The following is a 20,393-nucleotide window of genomic DNA, read 5'->3' on the forward strand; positions in this document are numbered from 1 at the left end:
TGCTATACACGAATATGTCTCTATATGTTAATATGAAATAGCCATCTTCTTGATCTTTAAAAATAATTATGACCTTTTTAAGGACATTTTTTAGACATATTCTACCTCATTACCTAATTCATTCGTAGAGGAATCCCATTTTCAATTCACAAACCAAAATCAAGAAAAATTAATTGAAACAAAGAGAACATTGTGACAACCCGAAATTTTTATCTTATAAGTCCAGCCAATCAACCAAAATTCAATCTTAATTCTATTACCTTCTAGCCTTGTTAAGGGCCATTCTAATGAGTTCCAAGCCTAGTACACTTAAGGATTGAGTGTTAGGAAGTATTGGCTCGAGATCAGAAGGCTACACCCGAACCAGAGAACCAAGCATTTGAGGTTCACGGCCGCAAACCTAGTTCACGGCCGTGAACTCTCTTGTGGACGTGATCTATCCTCAATATGTATAGATTTCCCTCATTTCTTCATCATTCTTCACAAACCCAACTCAAGAACTTCCATTCTCTCTCAAGTATCATCAAGAATTACTCCATTTCGCGTCCAAATCGTAAGTGATTCTTCCTTGTATTCCTTGATATCCTTCTTGATCTATTACACCCCTATGATTTCATCCATGAATTCACCACTTTTGTCTAGATCTTCAAGATCATCATCTTTCACCAAGAACACCAAGAACACACACTTGTTCTTGGTGGTCGTGAACTCCTAAAGGGATCCAAAATCGTAAGTGTTTCATCATTTATCTTGTTATACTTGAAAGACCACTAGATCCTAGCCTTGATTCTTCAATATTCATCACCATCTTCATGAGTTTGAGGTGTTCACGGCCGTGAACCCTTCATGGTCCGTGAACCCTTCATCATTTTGGGCCGTAAACACCAATGGGTCGTGAACCCATCATCCTTTTGGGCTGTGAACACTTCCCTTTGGCCATAAACCCCTTTTGATCAATCACATGTGATTTTAACACTTCATTTCAAGTGTTTCCTAGTCCCTAAGGTAGTTTCCTTGCATATTAGTTGTGTTAAACACTAATTACATGCCTATATATGCCATTATATGTCATTTAGGACTCGTTTGTGTCTCGGGAATTCATTCGTGGAACTTCTCATCCTTACGCGAACCTCCAATTGAATCACCCACATAAGGTGAGTTCATACACCTATAATCAATCTTTTAAATGATTTAAATGCTTTTAAGGGGGGAATACAAGTTGAACACAATGATAATTGCGTAAATGTTATTTGTGATAACCATCACGTTAAAGGATTTCTTATGCTTTTATAAGTGATCAAATCATTTCAAACACTCTTTTTAAGTTATGTTACTTTATAGTTTATAAAACTCCGTTTTTAAAGTACGAGCATAACTCGATAGATAAATGAGTCTTTTCTACAATTCAGAGTCAGTTCAAAACAAACATACTAGTAAACTATAATAGGTATATAGTTTAGGGGTTCAGAACATACTATAAAGAGAAACAGGGAGGAACATACAATAACTAGAACAAGATAACAATAATGTGAGACTACTTCACGGCTTTGCAATATACTTGTTAGGTCGCGTTTTATAACCATAGTCTCCTGGAGGGAGAGCAAGAGTTTGTGTATAGATCTATACGGGATTGACACCCCACACCTTGCTGCTAGCTACAGTGGGACTTGCAGGTCTACGGGTGACAAACGTCACATCATTTTCGGCGCCAGTAGGTCGTCGTGTTAAACACGTGTCATATTAGTATGGTTATAACCACATCATATTTTAACCTTAATTAACAAACTGGTTTTAAGGTAGTTAGTGCTTTAGTAGTCACTTTTTACAACATTACTGAATACTTTCATCATTTCAAAGGACAAACAGGACAGTCGAGTCTTAGTACATGCAGTTAGAAGGGGGCCTATAATGCTAACTTTATGATTCCTCGGTAGATACATCAGGGATATATATTAATCGGGTCCAACAGACAGTAGGATGTGTGTTTTCCGCTTCATTTCTTGTTCCTTGTTTGGTTGTGGGCTTAGAGCAAATGCACCCAGTCTACTATCTATTCGATCTTAGCTATATATATATATATATATATATATATATATATATATATATATATTAGTGTGAGAACGTAAAAACACTTTTTATGTTATTATTCTGCAATGAATTTGGTATCGACAGCTTTATGTCATTATTCAGCAATGAATAAATGAATAATAAAAGTTTAAAACTAAAATTAGAATTTACTACAATAATGAACATACATAAGTTTATAATAGAATAATAACATTGTAATGAATATATCACTAATAAAAAGTTAATATTCATATTAGAATTACTTTAACAATACACATATACAACATTCATTACAGAATAATAACATAAAAATAGTGTTTTTACGTTCTCACAATATTTACTGTTTTTATTTGAACCTACTTATATATATATATATATATATATATATATATATATATATATATATATATATATATATATATATTCCGTATACACCAAGTAATCATAAGGAGTACCAGGTATGGGTCAGGTCATAGAATACAAATTCAATATACCGTTTTCTAGTACAAACATATACTTTTCAGATAGAACATTTAGTAGGCTAAACTAGAAACTTATCAGTAAAGGGTTTAATCCATTTTATTAAACCAGTATAACTTAAAGGACCTTTGGTGGTTAATTCTATAATACCTTAGTTTATACATCAGGGTTATATATAATTAATATCCGATAGGCAGTTGGATGTGTGCTTTCCGCCTTACTTCCTGTTCCTTGTTTGGTTGTAGGCTTAGGGCAGATTCACACAATTAACTATCCGTTCGATATTAGATTATATATAGCTAGTATAAACTAAGTGATTATAGAAGGAACTATTGTGGTTACCATTTTTACTAAAGAAAATAAAGGGTTTTCTTAAAGAATGTTTTCATCAAATATAAAGAAACTATTACAGTTAACTCCGTGAGTACCAAATGAATACACCAGGGTTATATACAATGAAGATCTAACAAACAATGGGATGTGTGACTTCCGCCTCATTTCTTGTTCCTTGTTTGGTTGTGGGCTTAGGGCAGATTCACATATTCGATTGTTTGTTTGATCTGGGTTTTATATAAATTGTACCCATTTAGTACTCATAGAAGGGATTGTAGAGCCATTTTTACTTATCTTTCATCATATCAGAAGATATAGGATCTTCTGGAGGAACAGGCGAACTTTTCTAAAAAGAAATTCCAACTTACTTTACATCACTAAAATACTTATGAACTCACCAGCTTAAATGCTGATCTACTCTTTCAAAATAACTTGTATTCTCAGGAAACTAATAGACAGGTACGCGCGCTGAGGTTCAGAAGATGGAGCATAGTAGCTTCATGTCTTGTTTTGTTATTTGCTTTTGGATTCAATCTTTTGTGAATCACTACTTTGTAAACACTTTAATATTAATACAATGGTTGTTTGTTACTATGATACATGTGTTGTGATACTAAACATGATGTCCTCCGCCCCCGAACGTTTCCGCCGTTCCGGTTTGGGGGTGTGACAAACATGAATTTGCATTTGATACCGAGATTTAAGAAGAGTTCCCGCACTCGAAGATTGTTAATATGGAATTAAAAGTAGGCATGTCCTTAATCTTAATTGAGAATACTTTCTGAAAGTTGTGATTGAGTAGTTACCCGATACATAACCATGAAATCTTTTATAACATCTCAATTAGTTATAAAATTTATACCCCTTTTCATAAGAGTTTGTTAATGGGGAAACGTGTAAACCAATGTGTGTACAAGGTATTAGAACAATAAAAATTTAAAGCAAATAGCCAAATGGATTTCTTCATTCACTATGTATAAAATAACAGATAAATAGATAGATAGATAGATAGATAGATAGATAGATAGAGAGATACACACACACACACACACACACACATATATATATATATATATATATATATATATATATATATATATATATTAGAATCGGAAAACGATTCAGCAGAAGTCTCACAACAATATTTCAATGGTGATCCCGAGGTCGAGCTCATTTACATGGCAAACTCAGTTCCCAAAGGATTTTCAGGGAAAACTTCCCATCTATGGGGCATATATATATATATATATATATATATATATATATATATATATATATATATATATATATATATATATATATATATATATATATCTACCTCTCTAATAAATGAAACCTAAAATTGACACGTGACATCTTCCTAGGCTTTATATTTGACACTTGGCAATTTTTTAATCACCTATGTTTTGAATTCCCGCTCATTTTCATTCTCAATCAGATTAATTCATATCCCAAATAATCAGGAAATATTTCTTTTATTGTTTTTCCGTTTGTATGTTAATCTCTAAAATTGGACTTCTTCAATCTATCCCACAAAATCAGAAATGATTTATCTATAATGATCTTCAATCCAATATCAATAAATCACGACTGAAATCAAAGTTATTAACAACCCCTTATTATCATCGTTTTCTTCTTTTACTTCGTCCTTCGACTCCCATGTTACACCCATCAATTTAATCTCTCCCCATCTTTATGAAAACACTAGAAATTTCACTGAACCGCCACCTTACCTCCATTGCTACACCCATGAATGCCTCTGCTAATCTAAACCAATACCCAAAACACCACAGCCAATTCCACCATGCCACATCTCTTCCATCATCGCACGCCTTCCATCACTCCCTGACTTTCTATTGTCGTTTGTGTCACTTCCTTCGCAATCTCGTTTACTTCCGATTTGGTTTCCTTCTCAAGCATACGACTACTGAAAAAGACAGAACATAAGCAACAGATAATTGGGTTTGAAGGTAAGGTATCTATGTTTCTAAATTTTCATGTAAGGTATTTGTTATAGATTTTATAAAAAGACGTGGACAATGATTCAACATAAGAAACTTGCAATTAGTTGCTTAATTCACTGGATGCCATTTTTATATAAGTAATTATAGTATGAAAGCTAGCTTCAACATGTCTCCTTTAGATCTCACCTGATGCGTATATATAATTTGTTACCCTTTTATCTAATTCGTTTTTTGTATAGTTATTATATTTATATTCAAAGAAGAAGTCGGTGAAGGTTAGTATTGTATATGTTCTTTTGCCTTTCCTCCAAACAATCAGTGTATTTGACATATGCAATTATGTTAATTATGCAACTCTTTCAACATGACTATTGTGGCCTAACAACAGGTTCTTGATTTGAGCTTTACAGATTCAATGGGATGGTAATCATGGGATTTGGTCTACTCATGTTTTAAGTAATTGTCGAAAGAAAGGTGCTCATTGGTGGAGATTTTGAGACTTAAATTGGTAAACTTTCACCTCCATTAAGCAATTACTTAGTTTTTCTGCACTGTAAATTTTCATAATACAACATGAAGACACTATGGAGAAATTGGTTAGTTCAGACAATAAGATCCGCCAGCTGGAATCCAACTTTCTCACAAGCAACATGTTTCTTTTGTTGGTAAAAGAGTATGAAAATATTCTGGAACTGCTGTTAAGATATATTTTATTTTGGATTCTCATTTATATTTAGTTTTTCTGTGTATTAAGTGGTTTATAAATATATAATTTGTGATTTTGCATTTACAGAATGTACAAGAATTTGAAAATGAAACTACCAATTAAGAAAAGAACTTGAATGTGAAAAGGTAAGGATCAAGTGTATAATTTTTTAGTTTACTTTCTCTTTATTCTCTTATGTAATTTTGCTGCTATTAGACAATGCATCATAATATTTTCTTTGAACTACATGAAAGATACCATGTTTCAGTTTTAAACTTCTTTGTATGAATAACATTTAGCCTTAATTTTTCAAAGTACATTGATGTTATAGAAGTAAAGGAAAGTAAGACGCATTGATAAATAATTGGAAGTATGATGGGATTTATTTGGAGTTTTTTTGATTAAATAGTTTTAAATACAAAATAATTTTATTTTTATGAAGAATTCAAAAACAGTCAGCATGGTTTCAAAAAACAAAGTTTGATGCATGGGATGTGGCTTCAAGATCAAAGAATTGGGTAATATGTACTTTGGAGAATATTGGTTCAGACGTTTTTAGACCATTTATTGAAAAATTATATTTTAATATGCATTTTTTAGAAAAAAAAAAAAGAAGAAGATGAAACAAAAGTTGCAACAATTTTAAGAGGATATGCAATATAAAAGGTAATAAGATATTAAGATTATATATGTAATTTCAAATATAAATTATGCGGAATGACCAAAATAATGAAATACCACTAACTAATGTTTTAGTAATTTGCTTTTTTTAATAAAAATATTGTCATCTATTAAAATAGCTCATTCATGAAATTATAATTTTGATATTTTTTTATCTATATAATTTTTTTAAAATACCAACCATGGTTTCCACGGGTTATAACCTAGTGTATATATATATATATATATATATATATATATATATATATATATATATATATATATATATATATATATATATATAGAGAGAGAGAGAGAGAGAGAGAAAAAATATCACGTGAGGACTCAGCATTGGCGAGGACTATGAGGATACATTGTGGCCATAAGATTAAAAAAAATGGTCAAAATTTAATTTTATTTATCGTCAAAATCCCATTAGATAATATGACAATTTGATAATTATTTAGAGATTTCTAAGGAAGGGCAAAAGCTGATTGGCTACAATTGTCAAAATCAAAAACTCGTGAATCAGATTCACGCTTCTACACGCGTATGAATGTGCCCCACATATCATATTCTCTCTCAACGACAAGTGTCAAACCATAATTAGTTGGTTTTATTTTCTATTCAACCCACTTAATATTTTTGCCATTAAATTTTTTTTCTTTGAAAATAAAAATGATTAAAAAGCTAAAATTCTTAAAACTTAATTTTCTACACTGATAAGTATAGTCATGAAAATTTGAAAAGTAAAAATTACTTTTTTGTTTTTATAAACACCCAAAAAATAAAATATTATCCAAAAATTATAAAAATGTGGGAAATACTTGTACCTACTATATAGTGACTTTGTATTAGGTAATGCTTAAGTTTGACGTTTGTGTTTTGACGAAGTGAGTGATGGAGAATTGACTCTACAGTCTTTACCATTTTTTGAGTCATCGTCGGATATATATATATATATATATATATATATATATATATATATATATATATATATATATTGTTGAAAATAATGTCAAGATCATAATTATTTATAATATTTCTAATAAGAACAAAGTCTTTTTGAGTACCCTTTAGAACCAATTGATTAATTAAATGAATTTTTTTTGGGATAATTCCTCGTGTTATGATAAACTAATTAGAAACTAATTTGTAACTAATTAGAAATTAAGTAATTACATGGAATGGATGTTAATTAGTTAGAAAGTTTAATTAGTTGAACAGTCTAGGCATGATTTCAGCCAGGGCCGGTCCAATGTTTTTTACTACCTAGGGCGAGATAAGAATTTTATGCCCTTATATATAAAAGGTTTACAAAATAAAAAATACATTAAATTTTATAATCAAACATATAAGACAAACAAAAACCTACAAAAATCACCTAAGCAATGTCTTCGCGTATTTTTTGAAGGAAAACGTATCTTAATTTACAATAATCAATATTTTGTAAAATATCACTTGGATACTTAAAATTGCTAATCCATTCCACTGAGTCATGGTACTTTGGAGATAACAAAATTGCTAATCCATTCCATTGAGTCAGGGTACTTTGGATATACGATTTTAAAGGATTCAATTTTGAAATTTGCTTTCCCCAACCGGCATTAGTGAATATTATCTTATATCAACCAACACATTAGGAACATATCCTTTCTTTTTTCGTACTCCCATCATTTGAATAAATGTCCAAAGATTTTCACCTTTGTATGCTTCATCCACAATATTTTCTACAAAATTTGTAACTCTATAAATAAACCAAATCCATCAATATCCTGTTCTTCACCATTTTCAAGTTAGACTCAAGATTTAAACAAAAAAAAATTAATTCATTATCAACTAAATAAACTAATTTGGATCCATCAAACAAAAAACCAAACATACATTCAAAACATTGCATTTGTTTAACTCCAATACTATTTACTATTTGAGTTTAACTCCAATACTATTTAATATTTCTTAAGTTTCATTTATAGCAAAGTGAATCAAAAAAATAAAAAATAGGAAACAATTTTTCAAAACAACTGTCTAATAACAACATGATGAAATAAATTTATACCTTTCTAGAAACAAGAACACAAGGCAACATATTTTGAGCAAAGTCAGATACTCAGGTTTCAATATAAACAGAAATCAGAAGTTCAATAAATCAGCCACCTGATTCACATCAAAGAAACAAGAAACAAAAAAAGTTTAGAAAGGTTGATGGCAGCAAATTTCGAGTTAAACAAAAAGTAAAATTGAAATGAGAAGAACAGAAGTAGAGAACTAACCCAAATCTGCAAATCACTTGAAGAGAAATAAGAAATTAGTCCTTTCGTTATCCTATTCCAAATATTGAAAATAAATCAAAATGAGATATGCCTCCTGATTTTATCATTCACATCACAGAAAATAATCACTTAAGCAGATACAATGAAGAAACCCACAAATTAGATTCAAAATTAGAAACAAATTAAGAAAAAAAATCGAAATTAGAAACAAACTAAGAAAAAACAAACTCACCCAATGGCCCAAATCAGTTGAACTATTGAAGAGAATCCAGAAACCAGGAAAAATACAAATCCAACAGGTCCTGACAGCCTTACTTCTTTCTTTCGTATTCCTCTTGCTTCTTGCAGGAAAAAAATAGAACCCAATCAAGCAAGTAAGTGGGGAATCGGAACTGAGAACGAAATAGTGAAACAAAAAACTGAACTTGATCGATTAGACTACTGAATGTAGCAACCAACAGGTTTAGAGAATTACAGAGATTTAGAATGAGAAATTGAGAGTAATGAATAGAAATTTGACATCAAAGAGATGAGATAGTTCAGGTTGTGATTACCGAATCGACAACATCAGGTTTCTAGGCACGAGAGGACGATTCGTTTTTCCATACGCATTTGAATGCTCGGATACATAATTGATGCGATTGGATGGTTGTTTGGCGCGTTTCGTTCCCTTACTTTCTTATGTCCGAAGACATATGGGTTAATAATTTTGGGCCACTATTATATATACTATAGACATATATGGACTATTTTATGCCCCTAGAATTTTGATGCTCTGGGCCTAAGCCCAAGTCGCCCATGTGTTGGGCCGGCCCTGATTTCAGCAAAAAGGAGTAGCTTTGGCACCAAGTTAATGGATAACTATAAATAGGGAGCTTGAGATCAAACCTTATTTGCCCATTCCTTGCTCCTGAACTTTACGCCCCACTCCCCCTCTGCCTAATTCATTGGCGACGCAACACACTCCCATTAGGGTTTATGTTTAGTAAAACATTTTACCAATTTCAATCACAATGAAACTCCTAAATCTTTTGAGATTCATTATACAATCAGTGGTGTGTTAATCTCGGATTATGCTCTTCGATTTGTGATTGGGATGTCGAAGATCACAAACAAGATGTGAATAACCATGCAAACCTGTGTGACACCCTCGATATCGTTTATGATCTCACATTGACGTGTCGGTTAACCACACACGCTCCATTAACACTCATAAATTTCGAGTATGTACCATCATTTCAAATTTGTAGTCCTAAATTAGTGTTCGGTTAACCACAAACTCTCCACTAACAACTCACAAAGAAATGATTTGCGTTTTCATGGATTAGCATACAATTTCACATTTTTCCTAAAGTAACTAGTGTGAGATTTTATTGAAGGTTCTAGTACTTTATATATTATACTTTTAATGTGATTAATGTCTTATCAAACTCGTTCGGCTAACGACCCTCCACCAAACAAAGAATCGGTAGGCGAAAATGACACTCATTCAACGATCATTTTATAGGTCGTTTCCTTATACATCTATTATAGTGTGGCTTTGTGAATCAGGCCTATTAACGATTTGACTGACTTTCTTTTATACATATAATATCATAACTCTTATATATGTATAGAGTGTATTTTAAAACCTTTTAAAATACAAGGTTTACTTTAATTATCTTAATTAATTTTTAATTAATTAATCTTTTAAACCATTTAAGATTTAATAATTATCTTTAATTAATTAAAATTAAATCTTTTATGAATAAAACAATTGTCTTAATTAAATAATATTAATTCTTTATCTTGTTCCTTATTTTTTGAATTTAGGATTTATCCAATTACCTAGTTTAAAAATTAAAATAACCATATCTAACTAGTAATTATCCTACCATTTCGAAAAAGGAAACAACATCCGAGATAGTTGTTGGAGGGCAAGACGCGAGATGCCTATGGAGGCGCGGGACACACTGACGAACAGAAACCATATTCTCGATTATTTTTAAGATATTAGTTTTTCACCAATACACATATAATAGAAAATCCTAGGCTATGATATCACTATTTGGTTTTCTAGGTTACAAACAATGTACTTGCGGAATTTCACATAAACACTTATGTGTACATGCAACTTAGAAGGATTTATGACATTTTCTCAATTATAGCAACATACTATGAACAAACTAATCTAATCTAGGCATAATCGAAATTTTTAGATTAGAAAACATACCTTTAACATAATCAGATATGTTATACTCCTCTGATATTCAAAATGGCATTGGAAACAAGCGCCAATAATGTGACGCCTCTATTGGTTCACACCAAAACCCTAGAACATTAGAACTTGAAGAGGAGTGAAGAGAACTAGAATTCGGATTTCATCTTCCCATGAAGGTTATGAACGAAAATATGAGGCCAAAGGGTCCTATTTATAGTTTAGATAACTTGTAGATAACTCCAAATTTGAACAATTAAATATTAGATTTAATCCATAGTTCAAATCCTTTCCTTATCATCTACCAGGAATCTCTTGGAAACCCTAAAGAGGCTCCCAAACCCGTTCATGCCATGGACCATTCTAGAATTGTCTATTTTCTTCAATTATTAAATAATTACAATTCAACCTTTGAACATTTAATTTGTTCCAGTTAATTCCGAATTAAATCCAAATTAATTTTGATCAATAATTAATTATTTCCATCTATTTCTATTTAATTTATTAATCACATAATAAAATAACAAATCGTTAATTAACAATTTCCAATTAATATATTAATCATATAATATATTAACAAATCATTTTATATCTTTCTCCTAATATAATTTCTAGCTATTTTTGGTTGTGAGGGCAACCCAAAAAGGAATTTACTTTTATTCTGTAAATTCATATCAATTTAGTCATGATCGTGACCAATTTGGTTATGACCTTGTACACTTATTCCAACATGAACCCCTTTAATTCTTCTATGATAATAAGGGTAAAGTCGCCTTGAGTAAAGAGCCTAAAGATCATGGGAAGTTGAGATATATACTCAGGAAGTATCACTATGTTCGAGAGCGAGGTGAGGAGGGAGACATCATAGTGAGTAGAGTATCATCAGATGAGAATCTGACTGATCCTTTCATAAATCCATTGACGTAGACCAAACATGATGATCATACTAGGTCCATATGCTTTAGATTTGTGAGCGAGTTAACATAAATGTTTTAGTTTTTTCTTTGATGTTTTGAAATTTATATAGTATAAATTGTGTCTGATTTGGTGATTAATTTTGTGGCGACTTAATAAAATGTTGGATTGCCATTTGTATTAATTAATTATTGTGTTTTGTTTTGCACGTTTGGAACCCACTTCCCGAGTATTAATTTACTCAAAACTCCACATTCGGTCATACTCTTGTAAGTAAGTAGTGATTTAAGATTGTCATTGAGTATTAACAGATTGTCCTTGGTGATTGGATATAACATAGAGACTGTGACTAACACTCACGACTACTTAATGAAGATTTAAATATTGGAGTAACCCGCACTTAAAAATTACTTCATGGATAAAGTCACAAATAATTCTAAGATGATAATATCTATTATTCTTTGAATAGGGATACATTTTTGCTCTACAATTTTTTCATGCATTGGTCTATTCCAACGTTGTCCATAACTTGCAGTAATACAAAGTATGTCTATGTGTGACATGATGAGTAGACGAAAACTATGTAGTTGAAGTTTATTTGTTCATTCTTCCCTAACGAGAGAAACGTTATCTATGAGCCCCTTGAAGATTTGGTGCTAACATATAAGTGCTTGGTCGAGCCCTAGCTAAAATTGATGTGTTCAATTGAGTAGTTTGATGTGATCATCACAAATCTCTATCGGGAAACATAATCTTAAACACTGAGATTGACATTTTTTTCCATGTCTTAGGTTTATACGGATATCTTGTAGAACAAAGGAATATTTGATATCTTATATAAGGGATGTCTCTTGTTTTCAATCAGAGTTTCAATGGGTGGATTGGATGACACACTCTCTTTTGGTTATTTGAAAGTATTAGGTCTCATATAGTTGATGACTTGTCCTGTTGTCCAAGCAGAAGGCTGTTGGAAATGGTGTCCTAGGTCATAACTATTAATAATATTTCTAATAAAAGAAATGTCCTTTTGGGTTTCCGTTAAGACCCAATTGAGCATTTAAATGAGAAAAGGAAAATTAGGAAAAATTAGTTTATTAATTTCTCATGTTATGATAAATTAATTAGAATCTAATTTGGAAGTAATTAATATCATGAACTATATGGTAATTAATTAGACCAGTCCAGGCGTTGATTTCAGAAAAAATGAGTAGCTTTGGCACCAAGTTATTGGATAACTATAAATAAGGAGCTAGGGATCAAATCCTAGTTACCCATTCTTTGCTCCCAAAAATTTCCGCCCCACTCTTGTAGGTTTTGGTTTGAACATGTAACTAGAATTATAATATGCTTTTGTTGTCATGTATTATTTTTTTTACTGTTTTCAAAACTTTGTATATATATATATATATATATATATATATATATAAAATATTTGTTAGTGTGTTCAAAACTTTATATATATTATGAGTTTAATAGTTATAATGGGGACTTAATGGAATAAGTTACATGTTTTTGCATTATAAAACATCCTTTAAACTTGCTTGGGATCCCATATAATTGGTACAAAAGGTTTGGGAAATGACCTAGAAGAAAATATGAAAAGTATGATGGTCTAATGAGAAAGAAACTCAAACATGGAGTTAGTGAGTGTAACATGTCGCGTACCTTACAAAAACATGTTGTGTAATGCACATACATGCATTCAAAATCGTTTTGTCCATAAGTTTTGCATATAGATTCGAAATCATGCATTGTTTTCGCATACATTCATATTTTAGCATACGAAATGATTTGATATCGTAAAATTTATACAATGTCTTAATGGATCGCTTATTGAGACGTTGGCTTATTTATAGTTAATTTTAGGTGACCCTTAAGTTCTATAACTATTCTAGAAGAGTATAATAGTCTTTTGACACCTCTTAATAATAAATTTAGGTGTTAATTGATAAGCATAGAGCTTGGAGAAGATTAGTTCTAGTGAATATAAGGTTTATTATGTTTTCCCTTAATGATATTGCTTGCTATGATGGGTATGACTATGCGATCTCAGGTACCCAAATAGACATTTTTTAGTGATATAATTCTAGATAATCCTCACATGCACAATTTTATGCATGTTACTCCTTGTGTGGATTAGGATGATGTCCCCTAGCGCCTAATTTATGGACGATAGTGCAAAAGTTGACAGTGTCCTTTGTCATGTTCTCTTCACATCCAACCATCAATTTTTGTGAGTTAGACTATGAGATTGACAAGGACAGGGTGTATTTGCATGCATTGCATATAATTTTATGATAATACCATGGTTTACCCTTTTATGCGGTTTTTTAGGACTTCTGAGACCTTTTGGAAATAATATTATTTGAACTTTGAAGTTAATATGTGGGCGTATAAGACCCTTTGTTTTTATTGAGTTATTAAAACCAAGTGTTCTTGTAACATCCCAATTTTCAAGACCAAAAATTTTGTTTTTAATTAAGTAACTTATAAAACATTTTACTGGAAAACATCAACGATTCATATCATTTCATAAAACCTCAGTCACGTGTCTCAAAAACCATAACACGAAATAGTAATAATGTCAGAGTACAATCCCATGGATCTTAAAATGCGGAAATCATAAGTGTGCGATGTGCTGCTACCGTGCCGGCTCCTTCCCCTTCGCTGAAGAGGTAGCTGAAACAAAACTGAAAATTGTAAGCACGAAGCTTAGTGAGTTCCCCCACCATACCACATACCATACTATAAACATATTGTCAGACATATCTGGGTGCCCGACCTACCCTGCTAGGCATACCCCGGTGCCTAACCTACCCCTGTCAGACATACCGGGGTGTCCGACCTACCCCTCCGGTTTATCTTAACCGGTTACGTGGACTATTTCACACCCTATTACTACCACATAATAACATAATATAATCATACTGTCTAGCATAGTTGGGTACTATACTACCCCTTCGGCCCTATCGACCGGTAACCGGGGACTATTCCCCTTACTACCACTATCACATAACATCATACTACACTAGCATGTAAAACACATCAGATAGTGACAGACCTAAGTAATTATCACAAAGACAACTACTCGACAAACAATCCCTACTAGTGGGTCGGCATTGTGGCCGTAGATCCATTCCTACTGGAAGGTAACTCACCTCGATGTCGTAAAGTGTCTAAACTGTCCTTGCTGCTGGAATCAACCCCTATCAGATCCTACACATAGCAATCTTCCTTAATTACCATTTCCTGGTCAAAGTCAAAGTCAAGGTCAACACCTTGATCAAATCAACATCCAGTTGACTCAACTCGCCGAGTTGGCCCCACAACTCGTCGAGTTCCTAAATCATGAAAACGCCAAGACTCGATCCTATTCGCCGAGCCTTACAAGGGCTCGTCGAGTTCTCCTTCAAACAAAGTCGGGACATTCTACAACTGACTCGCCAAGTTCATCCTTGAACTCGTCGATTTCATCTTCATCTGAGTTAAGGTGTTTAGTCCTTGACTCGCCGAGTTCATCCTTGAACTCGTCGAGTTCATTTTCATATGTTTGGGATGTTGCCTTGGACTCGCCGAGTTCTGTTCTTGAACTCGCCGAGTTCCATGATTTCCAGGTCCAGTTTCACATCTATCTTGTTGAGTCCTCTTCTAGACTCAACTAGTTCGATCCAAGCAGAAAAGGTTTGGGGAACCATACCCCGACTCGTCGAGTCCCAAGAACAACTCGCCGAGTCCCCCAAAGTCCACGTCCATACAGTTGATTTTAGTCGGGTTTAACACATCGAAAACGTAGATCTGGCCTCCTAGGGTCCATAATACACGTAAAGTTACAAACTTGACATTCATGCATGGGGTATTTGGCCCAAATGGCCATAAAATGGAGTCTACAAGATGCATGGGGCTCTTATGGCAATAAAGTTGGCACCTTTATGCCATAGGAACCCTTAATGGTTCCAAATCTGAAGTCATACCCCTTTATAACCACAAAATCCCGAAAATGGCACTTCTAAGGCTTAAAAAAGGTAGAAATGAACCCTAACTAGAGATCTAAGAGATAGATGGTCAAGGTTTCAACTTTATACCTCAAATGAGCTTGAAATGTGCCAAAACTTCTGGATCTTCTTGCTTCCTCTTGATCTCTCAAGCTTCCTTCTCCTTCTCAAACTTCAAATACACACAAATGGCACCAAAAAGCTCAAGAACACTCAATAAATGATTAGGGTTTCGAGTTAGGGCTTTTATGGATTGGGAGGACGATGGAGGTTGGGTTGGGACAAGATAAGGTGCTTAAATAGGGTGCAAACCCTAAATATTAGGGTTTCATCCAGACAGTCCTACTCGCCGAGTTGGGCTCCCGACTCGTCGAGTAGGTCACTTAAAACCCGCGTCAAAAGTCTAGTCTACTCGACGAGTTGGGCCTCCAACTCGCCGAGTCCCAGTGTAAAAACATACAATTTTTAAATTTAGAATATATACCGGGAATCGGGTGTTACAGTTCTATGTGTTTTTTTATTGTTTTTAGAGGTTTGATTCAAGTAAGTTGGATTTTCATCACTTACTCTAAATAAATCAACATCGGGTAACTGACTAGGCAAACCCATATGCGTAACTTATTTTTGATATTTGTTCAGATTGAAGGGGTTGAGGAAATAGATGAGCGGGACATTCAGAAGACCCAATTTATGAGGAATTTGAACTTTGTTTTGATATGTCTATTGTTAACAACCTAATTTAGTTTTCAAACTTGAATAAATTTACTATATTCGGACCAAAGTGATTTTCCTGCAAACATAAAATTGAAATTATGTGGAAAAGTTCCATGAAATAATAAAATTTGAAATTATGTGGAAAAGTTCCATAAATGTTTCTTAACTATGTTTTCAACTAGACCCTAACAAGGGATGTTATATAATCGGTTCGTTTTTTTGGAAGTGAAATTGTGTTAATTTTGTTTTTCAATTAAAAACCTGTTCAGTTCGGTTATGATAAAAACCGGTTCCATTATTTATAAAAATCTATATCAAAGTGACTGTTCCTTTTTAGTTAAACCTGTTATAGAAAAACCGATTTTGGTTTTTTTTAGACCAGTTAAAAAAATAAACCGGTTTACTTTGTGCACCTCTAGCTTAAACCCATATCATTCGTGTTGTTGAAGATTAAACTCATCTTATATAAGTGTGCATTATCACCACGATACATGTATTAGATTGGAATGTGATCCTCTTTTAACATTAAATTTTAGAATGAGTTGATATTAAAATCACAAATAACATTATTTCTAGTTACATTGTAATCTTTTAAGTCTAGTGAATCAAAACATCAAGTTGGGCTTCAAAAGTCATCTCACCATTGCAAACAATTGTCGTATTCTAAGGGCATATGATGGGTAGCTTGTACCTGATAGCGTTTTGTTACACGATACATTGAGTAACATTTGGATTTGAAGCGTTTTGTTTAAATTAAATGGTAGAAGCTTATAATGCCAAATAAAGTTTTCAGTTTAAAACGGAACGTTTAGCAAAAACTAAAAACTCTCAAATGATTCATGCCAAACGCGCCCGATATACTCATTACATCGCCACATGAAAAATGTTAATGTCATCATCATTCCAACACCACACCACTTTGATATGCTCACCACTCCACTATCATCTATTTATTTTTCATTTTCATTTTTTTATTAAAAAACATAAATAAAATAGATAAATATAATAATTATTAACCATATAATATCATTATTATTACATACCAAAATACCAATAAAACAAAATCATAGACTATTAATTATTCCATACTCGTCTCCACTAATTGTCAAATGGATAACATTTATTTCACACATATCATCTAACAATTTACATGCATTCATCCTCTCAACTTCTAATTTGTATATTCAGTACACCTTTTACTCAGAATTCATAAACAACAAAACTTGAAGCACAAATAGCCATGGGGCGATAATAAAAGAGAGATGAATAAAGAGAAGAAGAGAAAAAGAGAAAAAGAAGGAGATTAGTGAAAATAGCCAACCCATCGCTAACACATACCACGAACCACCATAACCATAATGATAAGACCATCTCTAATGGGAGTTTAATGGGGTAATCTCATTAAACTCAAAATTCCTATTTTGGAAAAATGATTAGGATTCAATAGAATGGAGAGTTGAATCCTCATTAAACTCTATACTCTCTCTCTCTCTCTCTCTCTCTCACACACACACACACATATATATATATATATATATATATATATATATATATATATATATATATATATATATATATATATATAAATTATTTTTTATTTGAAATTTGAAAATTTTAATTAATGTTAATTTTAAGTGTAGTTTTTAATTTTTAATTTCATGTTAATTTTTTTTTTTTAAATTACAATAAATAAATAGAAAATGATAAATGATGTGACAATCCATTAAATTGTATAGAGTTTAATGAAATGTAGAGTTTAATAGATAAAGTTGTATAATGAGTAAAATGTAAATGTGTCAATCCATTGCACACATATGAGTTCGATGTATTGGAGATGACCTAAGAAAGACCGTAGCCTTCCTATAACTTCGTCGCGAGTTGCTCAGTGACTTATATACCTTTCGGCCTAAACATTAAGGTGCTGTTTGTTTTTTTTAGAAAACCTCTTCAAACCACTTTCTGCTGCGCGGCGCAGCACACGCGCAACACTTTCCCTCTCGCAACAGTTTGTTTTTTTGGAAGACTTCAGACTGCAAAACCTCTGCGCGTGTGCTGCGTGGCGCAGCACTTGACTTGCCTCTTCAAACCTCTTCAACTTTCATTTTTTTAAATTGTTTTTTTTTAGAATGTTGGTATAACTTTTTTTTTTTTTAAAACTTTTATTTACAGATTTGATACAATTTCTTATTATAGTTTCCACAAATTTTTTTAACTTAATTTTAAAAAAAAACTTTAATTTTTTTAATTTTTTTACCGTTTCTGTTAATAATATTTTCAGTTTCAATTTCAATTTCATCTTTATTAACGTGTGTAATTTTTTACGAACTTTGTAGACATCGTTTGCAATTCTTTCTTAATTTTTTTATTATTTTCTTTTTTATGTTTTTTAAAATTAGTTTTTTTTCTAGAATAAAGCTGTTAGCTTCTTTTATATTTTTGTAAGTTTTTTTAAAAAGTTTTATATTTTTGTTTTTTTACATGTTATTTTTAGTATTTTTTCAATGTTTTAAGACTAGAATTATTTAAATTTTAGTGTTGAAAACTATTTTCAGTTTATAAAATTAGTTTATTTAAAGTTCAGTTTACTGCAGCAGTCTGCAGATGTTAAAAAACAAACATGCTTCTTATTATGGGCTGCAGCCGTTTGTTCCACCTCTTCTGCTACAGAGGATTGCAAAGGTGATCCGCAGACTTTACGAATTTTCGCTTCGAAAAAACAAACAGCACCTAAATCGTTTTCCATCTTCACTTTAATTTGAGTCTACACAAATAAACTCTTTTTTATTTTTATTTTTTTAAATATTGGGAATATTTAGGCAGCATATACCACGTGATTCGTTCGTGACATAACAAACCATGGTTAAGTGTCATCTAACCCTAGTTCACCACGACACCTTTAGCTCACGACACGTGTAACTTTCAACGGCATAGATGAGTGTTGCATAAAAAATCAATCGTCGAGCGCACTATATAACCTCAGACGACTTCAACCCCTAAACCCTAAACGGCATCTGTTTTTGACTCTGGGAAATAGTGTGAGGATAATCTTTACCAAAAATCCATTAATGGCTAACCCTATGGTTTTCTTTGACATGACCGTCGGTGGTGCCCCCGCCGGGAGGATCGTCATGGAGCTGTATGCCGATACCACTCCCAGAACCGCCGAGAACTTCCGCGCTCTGTGCACCGGTGAGAAGGGAAAAGGTACCTCCGGCAAGCCCTTGCATTTCAAGGGATCCTGCTTCCACCGTGTGATCCCTAACTTCATGTGCCAGGGAGGTGACTTCACCAGAGGAAATGGAACCGGCGGCGAATCAATCTACGGAAACAAGTTCGCCGATGAGAACTTCATCAAGAAGCACACCGGTCCAGGTATCCTCTCCATGGCCAACGCCGGTCCCAACACCAACGGATCGCAGTTTTTCATCTGCACCGCTAAAACCGAGTGGCTCGACGGCAAGCACGTCGTGTTCGGAAGGGTCGTTGAAGGAATGGATGTTGTGAAGGCGATCGAGAAGGTTGGATCTGGCAGCGGAAGCACCTCTAAGCCGGTGGTCGTCGCCGATTGCGGTCAACTCTGATGGATCTGTATCAGACTGGATGAGTTTCTATATCTTTCTGATTTTTCCTTTCCTGTGTGATCTTTAATCGTTTTCATGGTGGTTGTTCTTAGGGTTTATCTATGTGTGTGGGTGGTTTCGTTGACTTTATGCTTGGTATAAATAAGATTAGTTTCACACTTTCACTGTTATGATCTTCCATTATCGTGGGGTTTGCTTAATTTGATGTTAATTATCGTGGGTTTTTCTAAATTTGATGATTAACTAATAATCTGGTTTAAACGTATGTGGGGTTTTGAAGCTGTTTGTGTTTTTGGATCTATTACCCAAAGTGGGATTAAAGATTTTGTGTTGTTAGGCATTTTACCAGATTGGTGGATATGTTTTTTTTCAATAGATTATAATGGGGTTTTGGAAACTTTTTATTTTCTATTGAAATAAAAAGCTTAAAAGGTTTATACGTCGTATTTTTTGAACAGTGGACGGATTATATAAAAGCAAAAACACAATTAATAAAGACATTAGAAAAGAT

General features: G+C 32.8%; 1 protein-coding gene across 1 annotated transcript; it reads left to right on the plus strand.

The window, feature by feature from the left end:
- The first annotated feature begins 19,281 nt into the window (after window positions 1-19,281).
- LOC145107556 (peptidyl-prolyl cis-trans isomerase 2) lies at window positions 19,282-20,052 on the plus strand. Its single transcript, XM_079044460.1, has one exon. The coding sequence runs from the start codon at window positions 19,367-19,369 to the stop codon at window positions 19,880-19,882; it is 516 nt and encodes a 171-aa protein (XP_078900586.1). The 5' UTR covers window positions 19,282-19,366; the 3' UTR covers window positions 19,883-20,052.
- Window positions 20,053-20,393: the final 341 nt, after the last annotated feature.

Source organism: Lactuca virosa, chromosome 4 (assembly GCF_052849685.1).
Source record: "Lactuca virosa cultivar CGN04683 chromosome 4, Lactuca_virosa_CGN04683_v6, whole genome shotgun sequence".
NCBI classification, from domain to species: domain Eukaryota; kingdom Viridiplantae; phylum Streptophyta; class Magnoliopsida; order Asterales; family Asteraceae; genus Lactuca; species Lactuca virosa.